The following is a 21,278-nucleotide window of genomic DNA, read 5'->3' on the forward strand; positions in this document are numbered from 1 at the left end:
AAACGTGTGCCTAGGGTGAAAACTTTAGAAGCCATCGCTCCTCTCACAAAGTGGACGCCAAATTGTGAACGGTCGATGCTTGCCTCTTGCATGACCCATCTGATCCAGCAGGCTATGGCTGGTGGGGAAACCGACTTGAAGGGCTTCCTGAGGAAAAATCAACAACTGATGTTCCCCTGGAGGACGAAACTCCTCTGTCATATTTTCATACTCGTTGAGACAACGAACCACACACAGTTTTGGAAGTTTATCGAAGGCTGGTTAGGACACAACTGTGGAAGGTGACCCCTTGCAGAGTAAAGACCCTTCCCAAAATATCCAGAGCTCGTACATCAGACACCCTCCGGCATGACGCCAGGCACAGTAGCATGGCCAGTTTCGCAGACCGTTCCTTATTAGACAAATATTTATTGGATTGCCAGGAGCGAAATAAGTGAAGGACCTTATTAATGTTTCATAAGTAAGTATATCTGGGCTCTGGAGGGAGCGTTCGCTGAATCCCCCGCATCAACTTAGACACTAATTGATGTTTCCCCCACCAGGGCTCTCTGAACCGGAACATTCCCGGCCGCAAGAGCCGATCTATAGGAGTTGATGGTCCTATACACTAGACCCTGAGATGCTAATGAGGGCAAGAAGTTCATGATGGTAACCACCTCGCACCCCATGGGATCGTGTTTGTTCCGTACACCCCAACCGAACCATCTGGTCCACGCTACTCCTTATAATCTTTCAGCCTCCTGCAAAAGGCCTGGGATTCTCCAACGATGGCTAAAATCTGCATTACCATGAGGGGTATGCAGCTCTGCAGGACTAGAGGGTGGGGGATTGCCTTGGCGATCCTACAGAATAGTCGGATCAAGGGGTAGGAGGATTGGAGAATCACAGGAAAGCTCCAGAAGAACTGGACACCACACTTGATCTCAAATTACCACTGCCTTCGCCTGTTGCCTGCAGACTTGCACTGTTATCCTCAATATCCTGGTGAATGGAGCGAAAGCATACCCCGTCTCCTGTGACCAATCCTGGAGAAAGGCGTCCATTGCCGTTGTGAGAGGGTCTGGCTTCTAATTGAAAAATCAGGGTAGTTGATGGTCCAGCCTTGAAGCAAAAAGGTATGCAGAAAAAGGGACCCCACATGGTGTTCAACCTACGGAAGAGCGCAGGGCGTTACTGCCACGGGCTCATCTCGGACCACATCCTGGAGTACCAATCTGCTACCATGTTGGAGGCTCCCTGGAGGTACTTTGCCAAGAAACACACTGAAGCCTGCCCGGAAACATCACGCAACCAGCCTGGAGAAAAGAAGCCGGAAGACAGACAACAACCATGTCATCCATCTCTCTTTAACTATTCGTCACCAAGAGAGCAAAGCAAAAGGCAGGGCTGAGAACAGCAGACAGACAGCACAGACTGAGAATGAACCCGCCGAACAACTGCGAACCGTGCCACCAAGAACTGTTAATCCAAAACGCAAGAACTATACTGCCTGCGGCTTGCAAGCAGCCAAAGAGACTTGTTTTGAAAGCGCAAGTCCAATGTTATTTTCTGTGTTCTCTTTCCCCCACAGGTTTTTGGACTTTTTCCGTTTGGTTTAATTTTTAACCAATTTGGGGAGGGATATAGTGCCCTAGAATCAGTTAGCATTCTAGTGCTAACTCTGTATCTACACTTAACACCCACCCACCACTGATGTCACTGGTCAGGTGACACAGCACTAATAAAAGAGGCCGAGCCCACGTGCTCTGGGCCAGTTGCACCGAGTAAGCAGTGTGTCCTGCGTCTCAGTTCTTTCTCCAGCATGAGGGCCTAGGGCCCGCCCTTTACACACTGGTTGCTCCTGACACTGACAGTGTCTTGCTCTCACGGACCAGTAAGTCGTGCTGGGACATGCACCCTCTAGGATTGTAGCCTGCACAGCACTGTCAATACTTCTGAAGTGGGCGCCACGAGCGGAGCAATGACAACACTCCTGCGGCCCCAAAATGATTCACACAGAGGCAAAATCACTTGTAAACATTAGCACACAAAAAGCACCAAGTCAAAACATTATTTCAGAAGAGGACATGCATTATAAATGAGCATCAGACTCTTCAAAATCGAGAAAGATATGAGTGGGTACGTAATAGCTGGAAGCAGGAAGAGAAAGAGGAAGTCTTCCACGGAGAGCCCACCTTTGTGGATATGGACCGCCTATTGGTGGACTTTGTCTTGACCTTTATCATTTGAATCATGGGAAAGATCGTTTTATTGTCTTGTTTAACTTGAAGCTACTGGAAAAGGAATACATAAAGTTTGAGCATGGTCCTCGCCTCCAATCCTGATATAGAATTAAATTGATTAATATGTTTTTCCTCTCTTCTTCCTTATTGTATATACCTTTTTAAATGTAACCTATCGAAAAAATAAAACAATATGATAGTAAAACCAAATGCTAGACTGTTTGGTAGTCCTGTGTTGAGAATTTTAACTGCATATACGTGGAGAACCAACATTTTATCACTCCCAGTTGTAATGATCCTTGTTGTGTTTTATAATACTTTCTATACCGTAATCCGGGGGAAATGGTAGTGTAACAAAACGTGAGTGGGCCCCCTGCAAGATATGCTGAAGGGGTGCCTCACACTCACATCAGCAGGGGCTGAGGGGGCCACCTCCAGTATGGGTAAACCTGGGAGCCCCACCGCACTGCGGGTGCCTTTGTTACGCCCCTGGTAGGAAAGAATGTGTACCTCGGAGAAGCATTACATGCGTTTGCACCCATTACTTGCTCTAAACATGTTAAACCATCCCACGTTACATGTTTATTCGAAAAGGTAGTCTGTGACTTGCAATTCGTTTTTATATCAATCTTTTTTTATATTAGAGACTTGCACCCTAAATAGATGTTCTTGTGGGTAACTGACCCACATCGGAAAGCCTGTCCTAGAGTTTGACTATGTGTTTCTTGTGTTTAGCGTACGTGTCCCAAGTTTCGGTTTCGCTTAAAAAGCTCTTTAAATATTAGTTACGTGTAGGTATGAACAGTTGATTTGAAACGATAAGGTCAACTCCTAGATGACATCAACTTCTTGTAGTAAGGTAGAAATTATGTCAAATATTACAATGTAATTTTTTTTGTCAGTTCTAAAATGACTGTTTTACACGCGAAGGGGAGGACAGTTCATGGAACAAAACACTCTGCCACTCCGAAGTTCCCTAAAACCTCATCCTGCAAGGCACATTCATCACTTGAAAGGTAGGCAGCGTCTTCTGCAGCAGGTACCTTGGTAGTTGTCTTATAGAAATATCAACATTTGATTGAGATAGTGTGGGGTGGTGAGACATGTTATTTTATGTTTTGTGTAGGTGGGAAAAAGAGGCCTACGATACATGTCATCTAAGTATTACACATTTGAAATATTGTAAATGAACTAAATGGACATAGTTGTGAAATGTATGAAGCTGTTATCATTTATTAAAAACGGTTTATAACTGTATCCGTTCTTTTTTATGCTGTTAATTCAAATGGGTGATGCATTAGGAGACCAGGTTTCAGATTATGGTCCAAAGCAACGAAACACTCAATATTTGGACGTGAATATATGTCAGAACGTGTTACATCTGTACCTAGAGTATGTTGATATGCACAAAGTGCACACAGCTGTGGTCAGTGGCTTATAAGCACAATATTACCCACAGGTAATCCTGCTATCTATTGTAAATCGTATTGCAATTTAACCAATCTTGTAAAGTGTAAAATCAGTGTGCCTAGGGGACCGACCACTTTAAATGAAGTAATCAAGCCCAAGCATAGATCTCTTCCAATTCATTGTCTAAAGTTTGGCATTCGTGAATTGCATGTGGCAAAAATAAGAGCAGCTGGCCATGTTGTCTACGTGTTGTTCCCTTTTGGAATTATTGGGAATCCCCCCCCCCCAAAGAAAATAGACTGAGGTTTCTTAAAATTCTTTACAAGAAGTTAAACTGGAAGAACATCTCCTGTTCAAGCTATTACTTGATCCCAGAAAAGGTCGCAATGTACCATTTAACTCAACTTTCATGTATCATATAGGGTCGGAGAAGAAGCTTGTGATAGCTCTACAGAGGAAATTAAAATATTTTCATATTCACACACATAGATAGGATATATCTGTGTATGAATATTCCATATATATCATCTTGTTGATCTGTTCTGCCTCAGCAGTGCCAGTGTTGCATGAAATGTTACACCAGTTAATCTACTAGTTACTAATTTTCTAGGGAAAAAACCTTACGAAGTATGACCGCTTACCCACTGAGGAAGAGGTATTCAAACTTTTCCAGGTTGAGCCCCCCCAGCTGTATTCCCCCAGATGTTGGGCCCCCCCACCATCCGACCGAAACCTCGGGAATCCGGCACACCACATGATCGACTGCACCACGCACACCACGGGCCATATCCGGCAAACAATGCTCAACACAACAAGAGTGCCAAGCAAACTGCAGGCCTGTGAGTGGGTGTGGCGAAACGACAGAGGCGTACCACACAGCTCAAAACACAATCCTCCAAGGCAAAGGAAGTCATCACAACCCTCCCCATCCATCATGTACACCTTGTCATCCACCAACTCCCCCACCATTCATTCCGTCCCACCGTCTGTGCCCCATCCACATCCAAACCCCTTCAACAACTTGCAAACCCATCCACCATCCATCCCTCCATCCATCATCTCACCCATCCATCCCTCCATCCACCCCCTCACCCATCCATCCATCATCCATCCATCCTTTCACCCAATCCATCCCCTCACCAATCCATCCACTCTTCCACCCATCCATCCACCCACTCATCCATCCAACCATGCACCCCTTCACCCAAGCTATCCTCCCACTCATCCATCCACTCCTCCATTCATCCATCCACTCCTCCATTCATCCATCCAGTCTTCGACCCATCCATCCACTCCTCCACCCATCCATCCACTCCTCCACCCATCCATCCACTCACTCATCCATCCAACCACCCACCCTCTCACCCATCCAGCCATCCCCCACCCACTCATCCATCCACCCAGTCACTCATCCGTCCACCCACTCAACCCCCCACTCATCCATCCACCCACCCATCCATCCCTCCCGCTCTCCACCCCCCCACTCATGCATGCACTCTCTGACCCATCCATCTCCATGCTCCTCTCCTCACACATCCATGCACACACCTGCCCATCCACTCTGCCAATCATTCATCCATGTCCTCACTCATCCATCCATCCATCCATCCTCCCCCTCTCTCTCCATTCCCCCCTCACACAGCCACCCATCCCTCCATCCAACCTTCACCCATCCACCCACTCATCCATCCACTCATCCACTCATGAATCCATCCATTGACCTCTCACCCACCCCTTCACTCCTTCATCCATCCCCCGTCCATCCACCCTCCTCAATCACCCATCCATCCCCACATCCACCCTTTCACTAATCCATCCATCCATTCATTCATTCACCCCTTCACCCATCAATACATCAATCCATCCATCACCTCTCTCATCCATCCACCCACCGACTCGTCCACCATCCACCCCCCCCATCGATCCATCCACCATTTCACTGATCCATCCATCCCTCCACCCATCCATTTACCCTTCCAACCATACACACATCCATCCACTCCCATCCATCCCTCCACTCATGCATCCATCCTCTCTCCCACCATCCATCCACCCCTTCACCCATCCATCCATCCCATCACTCATCCATCCACCCCCCACCCATCCATCCACTCCCCCACCCATACATCCACCATGTCACCCACACATCCACCATTCCACCCATCACTCCACCCATACATCCACCACTCCACCCATACATCTACCACTCCACCCATACATCTATTCACCCACATGGCAACATAACGGACGTCTGGTGGCCGGCTCCACCCGACATCCCTCACACATTTGATGATTCAAATTCGAATCTGAAGACCAACATCCCTGAACACAGACACTTCGGTGCCCCACACAAAGATCCTCATGAGTTGATGACCGCAGACCAGAGCCCACCGTCCCGATTCATGGCCCAAACCCAGATTGCAACCTCTCCCTCCCTTCCCAAAATAACTGAAGCACTCCCACCCCCCTTGAAAGGCTCGGGCCCTGGGCCAGAGCCCACCCCGCCCGTGCCTCAAACCCACTCCGGAAACCTTCTCTCCCTTCTGGGAAAAGCTAACTCTCCCAGGAGGGGGCCAATTCACGGAGTCGACAGCTTCAGCTGCAGTGGGAGGCAAGGGGTCTCCTCTGCTAAAGCTGAAAGCGTCTGTTTGTTTGCTTTCGTTTTTAGCAGAGGAGACTCCTTGCCTGCACTGCAGCCGAAGCTGTCAACTCCATGAATTGGCCCCTCCTGGGAGAATCACCCAGACAAGGGAACGGGCACAAAGGGAAGATCGGAGTGGAGCGCGCGCCCCCCCTAGGGGGGGCGCCCCACAGTTTGAAGAACCCTGCACTAAGGGCACAGCAACTCCAACGCGTTTCTGCTCACAAGAGCTATAACTCCAGGAAGAGGACGGCCATAGAATAGTCGGTGAAGATGCAAATGGTCAAGTGAGCCACTCATCCTGTCATTTGGGATGTCATTTGTACACCTGTATGAGATCTTGAGGGGCGAGTTACTATTTGCTTATCTAATCATGAAATACCAGTTTCATTGGTTTGTAGTGTTTATTTCGCGATCACATTGCCTCTCTCTGTGCCATAGCTGTGTCTATTCAGGGAATTCCTGAGTTTTAAAAAAATGTTAATATCTCAGATGCAAATGAAAACTTAACATACACTTAAAAGTTCTCAGAGAATATATAATATTTACTGAAAACCGTTTTGGTCAAGTTAGGGTTTCTTATGCTTATAAGAAGAGCCTCAGCAGTTTACTTACAAACCCTAGCTAAAGTAAAGTTATAGCTCTGAAAGAAAATCGAAATGCCTTAAATCGGTACTGTTTGAAGTAACTAAGGGGTTTAGGGGGGATTTAATTAAAGAAGGTAAAATGTCTGTAGGTGAAGCCTCGTAGCATCTACATGCTCTAATTGAATTATTACATAAACTCGATTTTTTTTAAGTCTGTTGCCATTAGACCCTTTTGTTGAAGAACGTTTCTGGACAATACTAATAAAGGCAACACAGTACTTACCATTGGTGGGCTTTTTTGTCGTTCTCATTTGCTTGTTTCTGATTCAGTGGATTTCCTTTCTATCATTGTGTTTATTTTCCCCCTCCCTCCCCCGGGAAATCTTTTTTTCTTAAATTACTTGTATTCTTCCTCTGTTTACACGTGGGGAACTACTTTTACTTTTTGCATGCATGTGCAAGTGTTTCTTGCTCTCTCCCATGTGTACTCCTTCTCCACTGACATGACCACTCCCATAGGCTCTTTGTGTTCCTCCATGACTATGTATTAATAGATAGATACCTATGATGGAGTCCAGGATTCCATAGTAAACTTTCCTTCTACAATCAAAAACTTCTCTGTACAATATTTGAAATGAATCTATGTAACAATGTTGTCCATATTTTATTTCACATAATGAGTATATTTCCATTATCACAGCCATGTAATGAGGCACTGAAACTGTTCTGTACCATAAGTAATGGTCATGTGTCGCTGTACCGTAAAAGCGTAAAAAGAACAGACTGAACTCATTTAAGCAGAGGCGCTTTTAAAGCCCCTCAACTTTTAAGGGAAATAATTGTCTTGCCAATGCTGACTTAAGAATCTAGTAGAAATTAGACGAGAGAATTGTATGAAGACATTTACCAAAGCTAAATGCAAACATGCAAGAAAGATGTGCAAAGTTCATTATGTGTTTGCCTTCAAGTACAACTTCACTGGATTTAACTTGTTTGCTGCTGGAATACATTGAAACTATTTATTAATTTTCTCCTACTGCACCTTTCAAATCCACAGTTTACCTCCAGAGATCGTGCTGAGAGTATTATCCTATTTAGATCCTGGATCTTTGTTGTGCATGGGATGTGTTAATAAGCTGTTTTATCTACTCTGCAATGACAAGTAAGAAAACCTCATATCTTTCATATTGACATTTCACAACATGTTTAACTTGGTTTGTCATTGACCTAGTAGACAGTAAATGCTGATCTGTGTTAGCCCCTTGTTATGACTGGATTTTCTGAGTAGATGGGATCAGCCCCTAGGGGCCCCTCCAACCCAGCCAGAACGTAATCACATCCCTCCTCAGGACCAACTATCCAGGCACCTGAGTACCTACCTGAGGATGGGGAACTCGCAATATACAAGCTCATATTATTAAAAACACCACTAAATCTATAGGGATACTAAGAATACTCACTAATTACTAGGGATATCCATACCCTACACCACACTTATATTCACATCAGTTGGTCTCGCGGCCACCCTGACCCAGACCGTTCTACCCTAGGGCAGATATGACACACAATCCGGTGCGTCTACACATGGGCCTGCAGAACCCAATGCTCCCTTTTCCAAACTGTTTGCAATCCGGCAAAACTACACACTAGTTCGACCTCCTAGTGCTCTCACTTATTCAAGCCACAATCCTGTGGGTATCGGCACTGGTAATCCTCCCCAGTGTTCTCACTAACGCCGCATATCAACGACGACCACATTCCTATGAACACCTATACATATATATATATTGGGAAGTCTCTTCACTAAGGATCTACTACTACAATAATATTATGGGATAGCCGAATTACTTAGTGTCAACAATTCCCTAGCTCAAGGGCTCCCTGTTCTCCCTATTCATTCAGACTTACCGGATCAGGGGCAGCATCTGTTCTGGCTATAACATCTGACTAGGAGGAAAAAGGTTACCTATGCTTTGGAACAGAAGACGCCGTTTACAGGATTATGGGAGGGTGTACTAACTTAGTCCCTTAGTTGCAGGTCTCCTCTCTCCCTCACTATTACTTACCTGATCAGGGGTAGCATCTGTTCAAACAGTAATACCTACCAGGAAAGATTACCCTCACTGTATGGGGACAAAGATATACACACTATGTGATTGAGTTATTTCTTGATTTAAGCGCTCCTACTCCCTTCTGATCCATCAGTGGCTCAACAGCAACTGGCCAGAAGCCAGGCTAGCTTTATCATAAAAGAACTCATGCACTGTAGTTATGGGGATGTTTATTATTACAATAATAAAATACACATATACAGATATGTAACTGACAAAGACTATAGGTAGAACACACCGCTGAAAGAGAAAAGATTAAACATAACAGGAACACTCCGCTGAAAGGGAAAAGATTAGCAATGCAAAAGCCTAGGGAATAAAGATAAGATTAAGATGTAAGTGTGATTGGTTCAGACTACCTCACCTATTAGAAGGAAGATTTCTCTCTGCCTCTGGTGGGATTAGGGCTCTCTCTCTGCCTCTGGTGGGATTAGGGCTCTCTCTGTCTCTCCCTCCTTCACCACATCACCACGCCTCTGGTCCAATTGCTCCAGCTGACAGCCTTCTTTGATGCTCTCTGCACTGCTTTCTCTCTCCTCATCTTCAGCAATCGTCTGCCTTCTTTCTCCATTTAAGAACTGCACTCTATTCTGCAGCTCCAGCAGACATCCTCTCTCTCTCTGCAAGCTGTTCTGTGCTCCAAGCTGTTCTGAGCACCACACTGCACTGCACTCCAAACTGAACTGAACTGCACACAAGCTGGAATGAACACTCCTCCTCTCCTGTAGCTCGCTAATATGGAAGCTTGTCCTTTCATGGAAAGTTACGGCCAGTAACCTGCCGCCCACCAAATTCTTGTACCTCCCCGTACCAAGGACACGTTCCCAGCTGGCCAGCCTGAAGTTGTGTCTTCGGAGTGGAGAAAAATACATTCCTTCGATAGGGGCCAGCCTGAGCCGGTTCTCTCCAAGCGAACAACAGCCTTAACTATAAACTTTGCCTTTGCCCTGAAAAGCCTCTCAGCTTCATCAAGATGGAATCCCTCTAGCTCCAGGCCTATAGGCCTGAAAGGGATAAATGCCCCTTAGCTCTGTCAGAATACCTACATAAACCATACCAATGTGTCTAATATGTCAAAGCCAATAGGCAATAGACAGGTTAAAGTCAAGAATAAAGGCATATTAAGCAGCTATCCTCTTCTAGATCTGGAAAAAAGGGCTTAAAAGGGCCAACACAGGCTAAGAATACCTATACTAGATGCGAGCAAGATTAATGATCTATATCACTGCTAAATAAAGCCAAAAACGCTGCCATTACATTCCACCCTTAGATCCTTATCTTGCGAGCATCAGTAAACAACAACATCCATATAAACAAACATCAACACAATCTATCAACAAATCAAAACCTAAAAAAAAAAAAAAACTCTCTAAAAAGAATGACAACTTAAGGAAATTCCGCCTGAAACTCAATTGTAGGGAATACAAACCTAACAACCAACTGAAAACAAATCAAAGCAACCTCGACTTGAATGCTGAAACATATCTGAGATTGGATCTAATAACAACAGAAACTAACCAAAGCATCCTCAAACTAAATGTGCCTCAACTTCTAATGATAACTGGTGAAATCTAGTGATGTAGGGACTTATGTGTTGAATGAAAACAGCAAGGGGCCTAAATGGGGCCTACTTCGGACAACTTAAGCCTAAATGAGGCCTACCTACTATTGTCAATTTAAGAACTAAATGTGTTTCAACTCCTAATGAGAAAACAAAAAGGGCCTAAATGAGCCCTACCTACTATAGGCAACTTAAGCTAATGATGACTCATGAAATCTATTGGTGTAGGGGCTTGTTTGTGGGATGAAAATAACAATGGGCCTAAATGAGGCCTACCTACTATAGTTAACTTACTCATGAAATCTATTGGTGTAGGGGCTTGTTTGTGGGATGAAAATAACAATGGGCCTAAATGAGGCCTACCTACTGACATTTGTCAATTTAAAGTGAAATCTGAGAAGTAGACATGACAAACTGTGTCAAAGTTCGGGCAAACATCAATACATACTAAAAGACACACCACCCAGAACAATTCAAAGTTTAAGGTAACCACCCTTTGATCAATCAAGGTGAAAATGTAAGAACAGTAAAAAAAAAAACAACCCCATTTCTACAAGATAGCTGGTGTAACACCTAAGCTTAAAACATCCATTTTACATCATACTGTGGAACACATGTGTGCACCACCATTCAACATTGGCAAAAACTGTTTTGAAGAAAACAGAAAAACTATAATAGATGACATGTTTTTGCTTTAAAAGTGGGGCCTGCTTGTCCAAGGGATTATGCAATCAAATCTATGTATCATTCTGTCACAAATAAAACATGTTTGTGGTTTTTTTTTCTTAAAAGTGGGGCCTGCTCGTAGTGATGTCAAGAAAAAATGCAGGCCAAGGAATTATGGAAAAAGTCTATTGGAAAAAAAAGTCAATTTTTTGTTTCTTCAGTGTAGGCCACCACCCTGCATCTTCGGTATCCGGACACTTCCTCCGATGCGGCCATCCATCACCCATCCGGTTTGGTCTGGTCTGGTCTGGTCTTGTCTGATTCCATCATCCAAAAATAATAAACTAAAATAAAAACATGAAAGTAAAAAACTAAAACAAGAAAGGAAGTGGGAGGGGGGATCGACCCACGCACAACCACAACCACAACCCAGCAATCCTAGGAACAAGAAAACAAGTATCATTAATCTTGCAAAATAAAAATTTCCATTTAAAAAGCACCCCGGGTGCCTTTCATTATTGAAAAGAAAATATCCTAATTAATTAAAAACATTCAAAATTTAACTTTTAATAACATTTCGCAGGGCCTAACATACCCTAATCCTCTCTAAGCCAGCCCCTCCCTTCAGAGCAGGAGCCAGGCTACAGTATGAAGCTACTTTGAAATAACGCCAAGTGATGAGCTCACAGCATCAGCAGGGCACTGCAAGCCTCCCATTTCCCTGGTCAGGGAAGCCCGCCCAGGCCCACTACGACTAACTAACTCCGAGGGAAGAGCCAGGTCACCCCGCCCTTAAATAAACAAGCCGTTCGCGGAAGAAAATTGGATTGTAGCCAATCATAACGAACAGGGACGTGATCAGAACCTGCAGAATGAAGGAAAAAACTCGTCTGCACAAACCAGCTGGTCTGCCAAGGTCGACAAACAAATTCCTTTGCCTGTTCTCAGGCCTGATTGTGCTAACCAACGAAAGCTAGCATTTTAAAAAAAAAACAATTCTGTTACAGTGTACTGCTAATTAAAAGCTCCAATTTTCTAAAAAGACTTTTGTCTAACTAATTCAGCTAAAGGCAAGACATTTAAAATATGGGCACTTATTTAGAAAGGGGCAACTCAGTTTAGCACACAAAATTATACATTCTGCATTAGGAAAAAAAAACGAATTAACATGGCTGTTGAAAGAGAAATAATTTTAAAACAACATAAAATGCAGATACATTTCAACATTGTATTTAATTTAACCAGGGGCATTATATCATTTTACATTACAGTGTAATTTAACATGCAAGCCATTCAAGCCAGCCTAATAAAAGGGCCACATTCATACACTAATAAACAACCAATTATTTTCTAACTGAGTTGGTTAACTTACCAGGAAACGTTTTGCTGACACATTTTATAAAAGAATACATTTTAATTTACATTTGGGAAAATAATAATGTTACGTTTTAAAATTTTTTTTTCAAAGGCACATGGTTGCCTTTCACTAATTAAAAGCACATGTTACCATGCACTGTCGGGCAAGATTGATTATTCTCAACCTGTGATCATTGCAACCAGCAAATTCCTGTCTAGATGGAAACCCCTCACAGAAATAATTAATGAAAACAGCCCCGTAGCGTGCACTCTAACAGGGCCATTTTATATATATATATTTTTTTTTTTGTAACATTTTACTCATTGTCTCTCTCCGTGCAAACCCTTTATCAATCCGACTGGGTGATTTATAACTTACAGTTCCAAGGCAAACCCACACAAATTCCTAGACGCATTTCAAAAAGAATGTGAAATGAACAGAACCCTTTGCAAAGCACAAGATGGTACCTTTCCGTCCAAAAAGCTGACAAAGCACATAGGCAGACCAAGGAACCAAAAAAAAAAGTCAAAAGCAAACCATCAAATAATCCACTGACTTTTATAGTCAGGTCAGATAACCATGCATGTTGACAGCATGTTAAAAATAAAGACTGCCATCTCAACTCAAGATATTAACCCTTTGGCAGCTCAAGCACAATCATTTCCCAACGTCTGCAGATACATGGGAAAATCATGAGCACATTTCTTCACGTTTACAGATAACATGTACACATATTTTCAAAACGTTATCCCCAAGCACCCGAGAGAGATCCAGCTCTCCCCTGCCTAACGTAATGATAACATGCTCCATCCAAGCCATGACCACATGGCGCTATTCACAAGCCATATTTACAAGACAAGCTTTTCACAAACAATAAATCCAAGGCGCAATGCACAAGGAACACAACAAATCAACATAAGAACATGCACCTCACAAGCCACATTAAAATGGCGCTATTCACAAGCCATATTTACAAGACAGTAAACAAACTCAAAAAATGACACGCTTTTCACAAGGAATATATCCAAAGCACCATGCACAAGCAACACAGCAGATCAACATGAGAACATGCACCTCACAAGGCACATTAAATTGGCGCTATTCACAAGCCATATTTACAAGGAGCTATATTCAAAGAACTCCACAGATCATATTACAATGAACACATTTCACATTGCACAGCATAAGCAGATGCAGCAAGCAATTTAATGGGCAATTTAAAAGCATTTTGTACACACATTTATACAATTGGACCATCACAAAGATGTAACTGGCTTCCTCATGTAATGCCATCCTTCAACCCTGACAGTTTAAACACCAAGATGAAAACCATTCCTTCCACCCTGAATAAGCCAAATGCCATGAAGTAATGCAATCTCCTCACGCTGCAACTGTTCAAGCCCATAGGCCACACATGCTACATAAACTGCAACATTACGCCAGATGGAACCGGCGCTCAGGGCACTCCCTCAGAACACATGGGAAACTCTCTAAGCACATGGCCAGATCACACAGGTTTTGTAAACTGTTCTACTACGCCAGATGTTATGGCGTTCATGGCACTCACTCACAACACATGGGAAACAATCTAAGCACATGGCCAGATCACACAGGATTCGTAAGATGACGACTACGCCAAATGTTATGGCGTTCATGGCACTCACTCACAACACATGGGAAACAATCTAAGCACATGGCCAGATCACACAGGATTCGTAAGATGACGACTACGCCAAATGTTATGACTGGATTTTCTGAGTAGATGGGATCAGCCCCTAGGGGCCCCTCCAACCCAGCCAGAACGTAATCACATCCCTCCTCAGGACCAACTATCCAGGCACCTGAGTACCTACCTGAGGATGGGGAACTCGCAATATACAAGCTCATATTATTAAAAACACCACTAAATCTATAGGGATACTAAGAATACTCACTAATTACTAGGGATATCCATACCCTACACCACACTTATATTCACATCAGTTGGTCTCGCGGCCACCCTGACCCAGACCGTTCTACCCTAGGGCAGATATGACACACAATCCGGTGCGTCTACACATGGGCCTGCAGAACCCAATGCTCCCTTTTCCAAACTGTTTGCAATCCGGCAAAACTACACACTAGTTCGACCTCCTAGTGCTCTCACTTATTCAAGCCACAATCCTGTGGGTATTGGCACTGGTAATCCTCCCCAGTGTTCTCACTAACGCCGCATATCAACGACGACCACATTCCTATGAACACCTATACATATATATATATTGGGAAGTCTCTTCACTAAGGATCTACTACTACAATAATATTATGGGATAGCCGAATTACTTAGTGTCAACAATTCCCTAGCTCAAGGGCTCCCTGTTCTCCCTATTCATTCAGACTTACCGGATCAGGGGCAGCATCTGTTCTGGCTATAACATCTGACTAGGAGGAAAAAGGTTACCTATGCTTTGGAACAGAAGACGCCGTTTACAGGATTATGGGAGGGTGTACTAACTTAGTCCCTTAGTTGCAGGTCTCCTCTCTCCCTCACTATTACTTACCTGATCAGGGGTAGCATCTGTTCAAACAGTAATACCTACCAGGAAAGATTACCCTCACTGTATGGGGACAAAGATATACACACTATGTGATTGAGTTATTTCTTGATTTAAGCGCTCCTACTCCCTTCTGATCCATCAGTGGCTCAACAGCAACTGGCCAGAAGCCAGGCTAGCTTTATCATAAAAGAACTCATGCACTGTAGTTATGGGGATGTTTATTATTACAATAATAAAATACACATATACAGATATGTAACTGACAAAGACTATAGGTAGAACACACCGCTGAAAGAGAAAAGATTAAACATAACAGGAACACTCCGCTGAAAGGGAAAAGATTAGCAATGCAAAAGCCTAGGGAATAAAGATAAGATTAAGATGTAAGTGTGATTGGTTCAGACTACCTCACCTATTAGAAGGAAGATTTCTCTCTGCCTCTGGTGGGATTAGGGCTCTCTCTGTCTCTCCCTCCTTCACCACATCACCACGCCTCTGGTCCAATTGCTCCAGCTGACAGCCTTCTTTGATGCTCTCTGCACTGCTTTCTCTCTCCTCATCTTCAGCAATCGTCTGCCTTCTTTCTCCATTTAAGAACTGCACTCTATTCTGCAGCTCCAGCAGACATCCTCTCTCTCTCTGCAAGCTGTTCTGTGCTCCAAGCTGTTCTGAGCACCACGCTGCACTGCACTCCAAACTGAACTGAACTGCACACAAGCTGGAATGAACACTCCTCCTCTCCTGTAGCTCGCTAATATGGAAGCTTGTCCTTTCATGGAAAGTTACGGCCAGTAACCTGCCGCCCACCAAATTCTTGTACCTCCCCGTACCAAGGACACGTTCCCAGCTGGCCAGCCTGAAGTTGTGTCTTCGGAGTGGAGAAAAATACATTCCTTCGATAGGGGCCAGCCTGAGCCGGTTCTCTCCAAGCGAACAACAGCCTTAACTATAAACTTTGCCTTTGCCCTGAAAAGCCTCTCAGCTTCATCAAGATGGAATCCCTCTAGCTCTAGGCCTATAGGCCTGAAAGGGATAAATGCCCCTTAGCTCTGTCAGAATACCTACATAAACCATACCAATGTGTCTAATATGTCAAAGCCAATAGGCAATAGGCAATAGGTTAAAGTCAAGAATAAAGGCATATTAAGCAGCTATCCTCTTCTAGATCTGGAAAAAAGGGCTTAAAAGGGCCAACACAGGCTAAGAATACCTATACTAGATGCGAGCAAGATTAATGATCTATATCACTGCTAAATAAAGCCAAAAACGCTGCCATTACACCCCTTTAAGTGCTAAAGACACATGTTAACTCCATGTTTGCGTGTTTTAGAAATATATAAGTTCTTTAAAAGGCACTTACTCAAGTTGAATGTTTGATCAGTAGTAAATAAAAAAAATACAAAAGTAATCCCACTTGAAATGAAAATGACAAAAATAGAGATAGTCAGCTACGTTTTTAAAACATTAAGACTTAAGACAAATGTTCTATTTGGAGAATTGTGCCATTTAAAATATATTTAGGCATTTAAGCTTTGATGTTCTGGGATATTCAAGTAGAACCCAAACTATGAACAAATGTAGAAATATTCGTTTTTTGTTTTAGGAAATCAATATATTTTAAGGAAATGTGTTCTGTTCTTTTGAGTCCCTTTTGTTTTTAAATGAATATTGTACATTTTTCTGATTTGAAATATTGTTATGTTTGTACTAAATATATCTTTGTAAAATCCTTTTTCTTTTAGGCTTGACTTATATAAATGTTGTGCATGCTTGTCACCGAAGCCCCTTTATTTCTCTGTTGCACTTACGGTGAAAAGCCTATTTAGAACCCTAACACCCAGCCAATCTTCCCTCTAGTTTTCTTTTTCTGTGTGTGGCAGTGGTGCCATATCCCAAGCTGCGTCCACCAAAGACATGCATCAGTCACTATGCAACCAAGTGCATCACATAAGCTACCAACTGCGAAAATGAGTGTATAAGTAAACCGGCTTTTTGCAGGTTTACCCCCTACTTTCTGCCCCCGTTTTGACTAGAAGGTACCGGTGTAATGGCTCTGAAATGCCCTGAGCCCTGCTAAACCGGACTCTGTGCATGAACTCTGGCCCTAAAATGCTGCATGTTTCATTGGCTTGATCCCAAATGGCATAGCCTAACCTAACTTACTTTTAAGTCCTTAGTAAATGGTACCGGGGGGGGGGGGGAGGGCCTGTAAGTTAGTGTCTCCCACGGACTGCACCACTTGGTGTGCCACCTTAAGTTGGACACAGTAAAACATGACTCTCAGTCTGCCATTGCACCGTGGGCAATTTCAAACTGCTAACTTGACTTTTACCATTAAGGCAATGCCTACTCCTACCTTTTTAAATATATGCAAGCCACCTCTAAGGTAGGCCTAACAAACCCTAACGCAGAGTGTTGTATGTTATAAAGCGGAACTTGTAATTTTATATTCTCCAGCAGTAAAAACCCTTATTTGTTGCTTTTATTACAGAAAGGCTGATGGCCCTATTGGCAAGTACAGAGTTACACGCTGGCACTCCAGCCCTGCAAACTTCTGTACTTCTAGGGTTGATACTGTTAGGTATCAAAAGAATCAGTACATTAAGTCCAATTTAATGGTAAATAGAACTTAATGTCACTGGTGGGCAAAGTGCAACTTGAGAAACCGCTGATTTAGTTGCCCAAGTTTGCCATTGCACTTTTACTGATTTACACAAGCTTGTCCTGCATACAGTTTTCTGCCCTCCTGGGGAGACTTTCTAATGACTCCCAGGAAAGGACAAATGGGCACCTGCTTGGGATAAAGGCGTTACCTCCCTCCTGCAGGAAGCCAAACCGGTGTTAGCCAAAAAGGCAAGCTTCAAAGGAGAACCCACCTTTTGAAGTGCAAATGGGCAACACTTAGAAAAGGGGTGCTCTATTGTTTAGGCAGACATGCTGTCACTGGGGACATGAGGAGAAGCCAGTTCTAAAGCAGGTTCTTTAAGGGTTGTGTAGTTGATTGGTAGCCAGACCTTTGGTAGTGAGTCAAAAAGCTCTGAAGGTTGCGAGAGGAGACTTGCCAAGTTGGGAGTGGGCAGGATGGTGCATCCTGGGATAGCCAGATACCACACTTCCCCAGTAGTGGTCCTCAGCAGGGGGAGGGTGGGGTAACCTGGTAGTCATTTGGTTACCAACTGCATCCTTCCCTGATGACATTTTCTGAAAATAAATCTGGCACCTGGAGCTCTAATCTCCACGGACTGGAAGAAGGACCAATGGAGGACTGCCATGCTGCACCATCCATATTGATTGCTTGAATGAGGCAGGGGTGTCCACTGCCCTATTTATTGTGCGAGTGTCAGGGCTCTTCACAATGGACATTGCCAGAGTCTAAGAATAATTCATTCTTCCGTAGCTTTCAAATTGGTTCTTCATCGCTTCTTTATTGAGCGTGCATTGTTTCCAGTGCCTTGGACCTGGATAATGCAACTCAATATCCCATTGGTTTTTTTAAACACTTGATGGTTTTTGGGCAGAGGTTCAGCAAATCACACCAGCTAAAACACCGCTGCCAACAATGGGCTTCTATGAGGGTCTGGTCCTTGATGCCTTGTAACTTCCAGGCCAATAGTACCACAGTACTCCTTTAAGAATCGCAAACTAAATATTTATTACTCTGATGTTCGGGAAAATGATTTCTGTTTTTGTCTGTGCACTGTGACTTCCATGTACCCCTTTTTTGCTGAATGATTGTGCTCAGCTGTTCCTCAGAACTAGAAATAACTTTCGTAAAACACAAAAGAAATAAGATTACGAGTATGCTGGTCATAGGAGTATTTGTCTGCTTAAACAACCCCTGTTCCAGTTGGCTATTGGCTGTCCCAAAAAGGACAGGGAGGAAAATTAACTTTTGCCTACCTGATCAATAAAGGTGACACACCCAACTTGCTCAGAACCACGTGTTACTTACTGGCTGCTACCTTGGTCTCTGCACTTGTCTGTTGTGATGACCTCTACAAATTCATAGGCATTCCTTTTAAGGTGAATGATAACATCAGATAGGTAGGATGTTAAGTAAGCCAACACACTGGATGGTCTACTTTGGCATCAATGCCTCCTAGTCACTCCTCATTAGACTTTAAAACCCTCTTGAAAGCAGCCTTTCATCTTAGTAGACACCAAAAATCAATTTATACTAACGTTCATCTAAGTGATTTAGTTGGGTGGGGGTGGAATTCAGATGTTCTGTTACCCAGTGTCAAGGAGCTCTGTAAACGCATGACTAATACATTTTAGTGCAGTGATATGGACACGAGCACTAAACTTTGTTAGTCTAACTCCTGGTGCGTGGTAATTGGCAGGGCTGTGTTACTCCTAGGAAGGATTGCTGCAGTGGCCACACCGATACTCCCATTTTAACAACATTATGGCCCAGTACTGCTAAGCATGGAGTGGAAGATATAGAGTCCCTGAAGAGACACATGCCTACTGTGCTAAATGTATCAGAAGTGTGTAACTGATGTGTGCCATCTCTTGGGCGGGAGTCTCGTATACAACTTATGCTGTTGTGTCCTTGGAGATCTAAACTAACGTAGGAGCACCTCCTTGATCGTGTAATCTGTGGAGCTGTTGAGACTTGTCTCTATAATGTGCTTAAGTTACTTTGACTGCAAGTTGCCAAGATGATTTACATGTCTGCCCATGCTGGAGAGATCCAGAATCAAAATGTGATTCCTTCTGCAGGGCATTCACATCTGCCCAACACTCCTCCACATTGCGAGTCTACTTTGCTTCACAGCGCATTCCCCTCGTATTGTTTTTTTCAAGTAGTCTTAGGATGAGCTTCCATATGCCCTTCTCAAGCTCTCGTGCACAGAAGGTGGCTGTTTAATTTTTTGGGTTGTGGTCTTCATCTTATTCAATATTTCATTCTGTGACAGAGCTTCACTCCACATTCGCTGACTGCAGCTTCTATTTCGCACAAGTGTGCTCTGCAGTCTGGGTGGTCATCAAACTGAGCTTTACTAAGGTGTGAATGCTGCATGCCTCTCCAAAATTGTTGTTTGTTTTCCCGAATCGCCCACGCACCCATACTCTTGTTCCGGGGCAACAGGGTGGTGCTATAACAAGGGGGCCTGATGTTCACCGTGCCAAGTAAAAATGACCAAAGGCAGTATTCACTGAACCATACCCATCACCTTTTTAGGTCTCGCGACCTATCGATGTGCGCAAGCGCATCGAGCGGAGCAAGAATTCAAGTGGCGAAAACATCGTCAAACCAAAGGGCTTTCAGCCCCGCGGTTTTCATGAAGTTCACGTGAACAAGCACGCGCATTCAGGGCCAGCCCAGCACATCAAAGGGCTTCTCCTCCCCTTTCATGGCCGGCCGCAGGCCGGCCGTACTCTCAGTTTCCCAAGCCCGCCCCCATCCTCCACGCATCTCCTTTCACCATGCCTGCACTCTATACAGCCCAGCACATCAAAGGGCTTCTCTTCCCCTAATTATTCATGGCCGGCCGCAGGCCGGCCGTACTCTCTTTCCCTTGCCTTGCATGCAGTGAGAGGAAACAACCCCCCAAGACCCACAGCTCAAAATTATTTAAGAGCTGTACATAATATCATGGTTTCAAAAACTAAAATTTCACAAACTGTATATTACCTTGCCCTGTACTTTAAATATTCAGGTTCAAAATAGTGTTTGACTTTGGATTTCTTCCTTGGGTTTACCCCGGTTACCTGCATATTCTTACTTTTTGTTCCTATTCCTCTTTTCTGCCGCAACATGTATTTTAGTACAGTCTATTTTTTTACTAGGGTTCTGACATTACAGTATTTTAATGTGACACCAAATGCTTCTATAGATTCATTATAGTTCTCGCCTCAGAGAGCCACACCTCCTCCTTTGATGTATTAGTTTCATAACTGTGCATTGCATTCCAAGCCTCGTTTTGAGCCACTTCTTGAAAGCGCATTCTTGCTTCGGACAGTGATGGTCGCTCGCTCGGTCTTTCACAATACTGGGGCACGGACTCCAGAAGACGCACATCAAATGATCTAGCTTACTGTGGGTAATCTACCCATCTTGGCCTCTTCTTTCAGACGCTGCTACTCCGGAGTGAGTAATAACAATGTTGGTGTATGCCTGGTACGCTTTCCTTTTCACTCGTCATTCATTTGTGATGGAATACATTTTAATTATTTTTC

The 21,278-nt window shown here is 43.8% G+C and overlaps 1 protein-coding gene across 3 annotated transcripts in view; it reads left to right on the top strand.

Moving 5' to 3' along the window:
- FBXO15 (F-box protein 15) overlaps positions 1 to 21,278 on the top strand; it is a 242,384-nt gene that overhangs the window by 28,315 nt on the left and 192,791 nt on the right. For all 3 annotated transcript variants that reach the window (XM_086965436.1, XM_086965435.1, XM_086965437.1), the window contains exons 3-4: positions 3,125 to 3,238; positions 7,918 to 8,022. In XM_086965436.1, the coding sequence (XP_086821562.1) occupies positions 3,125 to 3,238; positions 7,918 to 8,022 (219 nt within the window). The remainder of the gene's footprint in view (positions 1 to 3,124; positions 3,239 to 7,917; positions 8,023 to 21,278) is intronic.

This window comes from Lissotriton vulgaris, chromosome 4_1, assembly GCF_964263255.1.
Source record: "Lissotriton vulgaris chromosome 4_1, aLisVul1.2, whole genome shotgun sequence".
NCBI lineage: Eukaryota > Metazoa > Chordata > Amphibia > Caudata > Salamandridae > Lissotriton > Lissotriton vulgaris.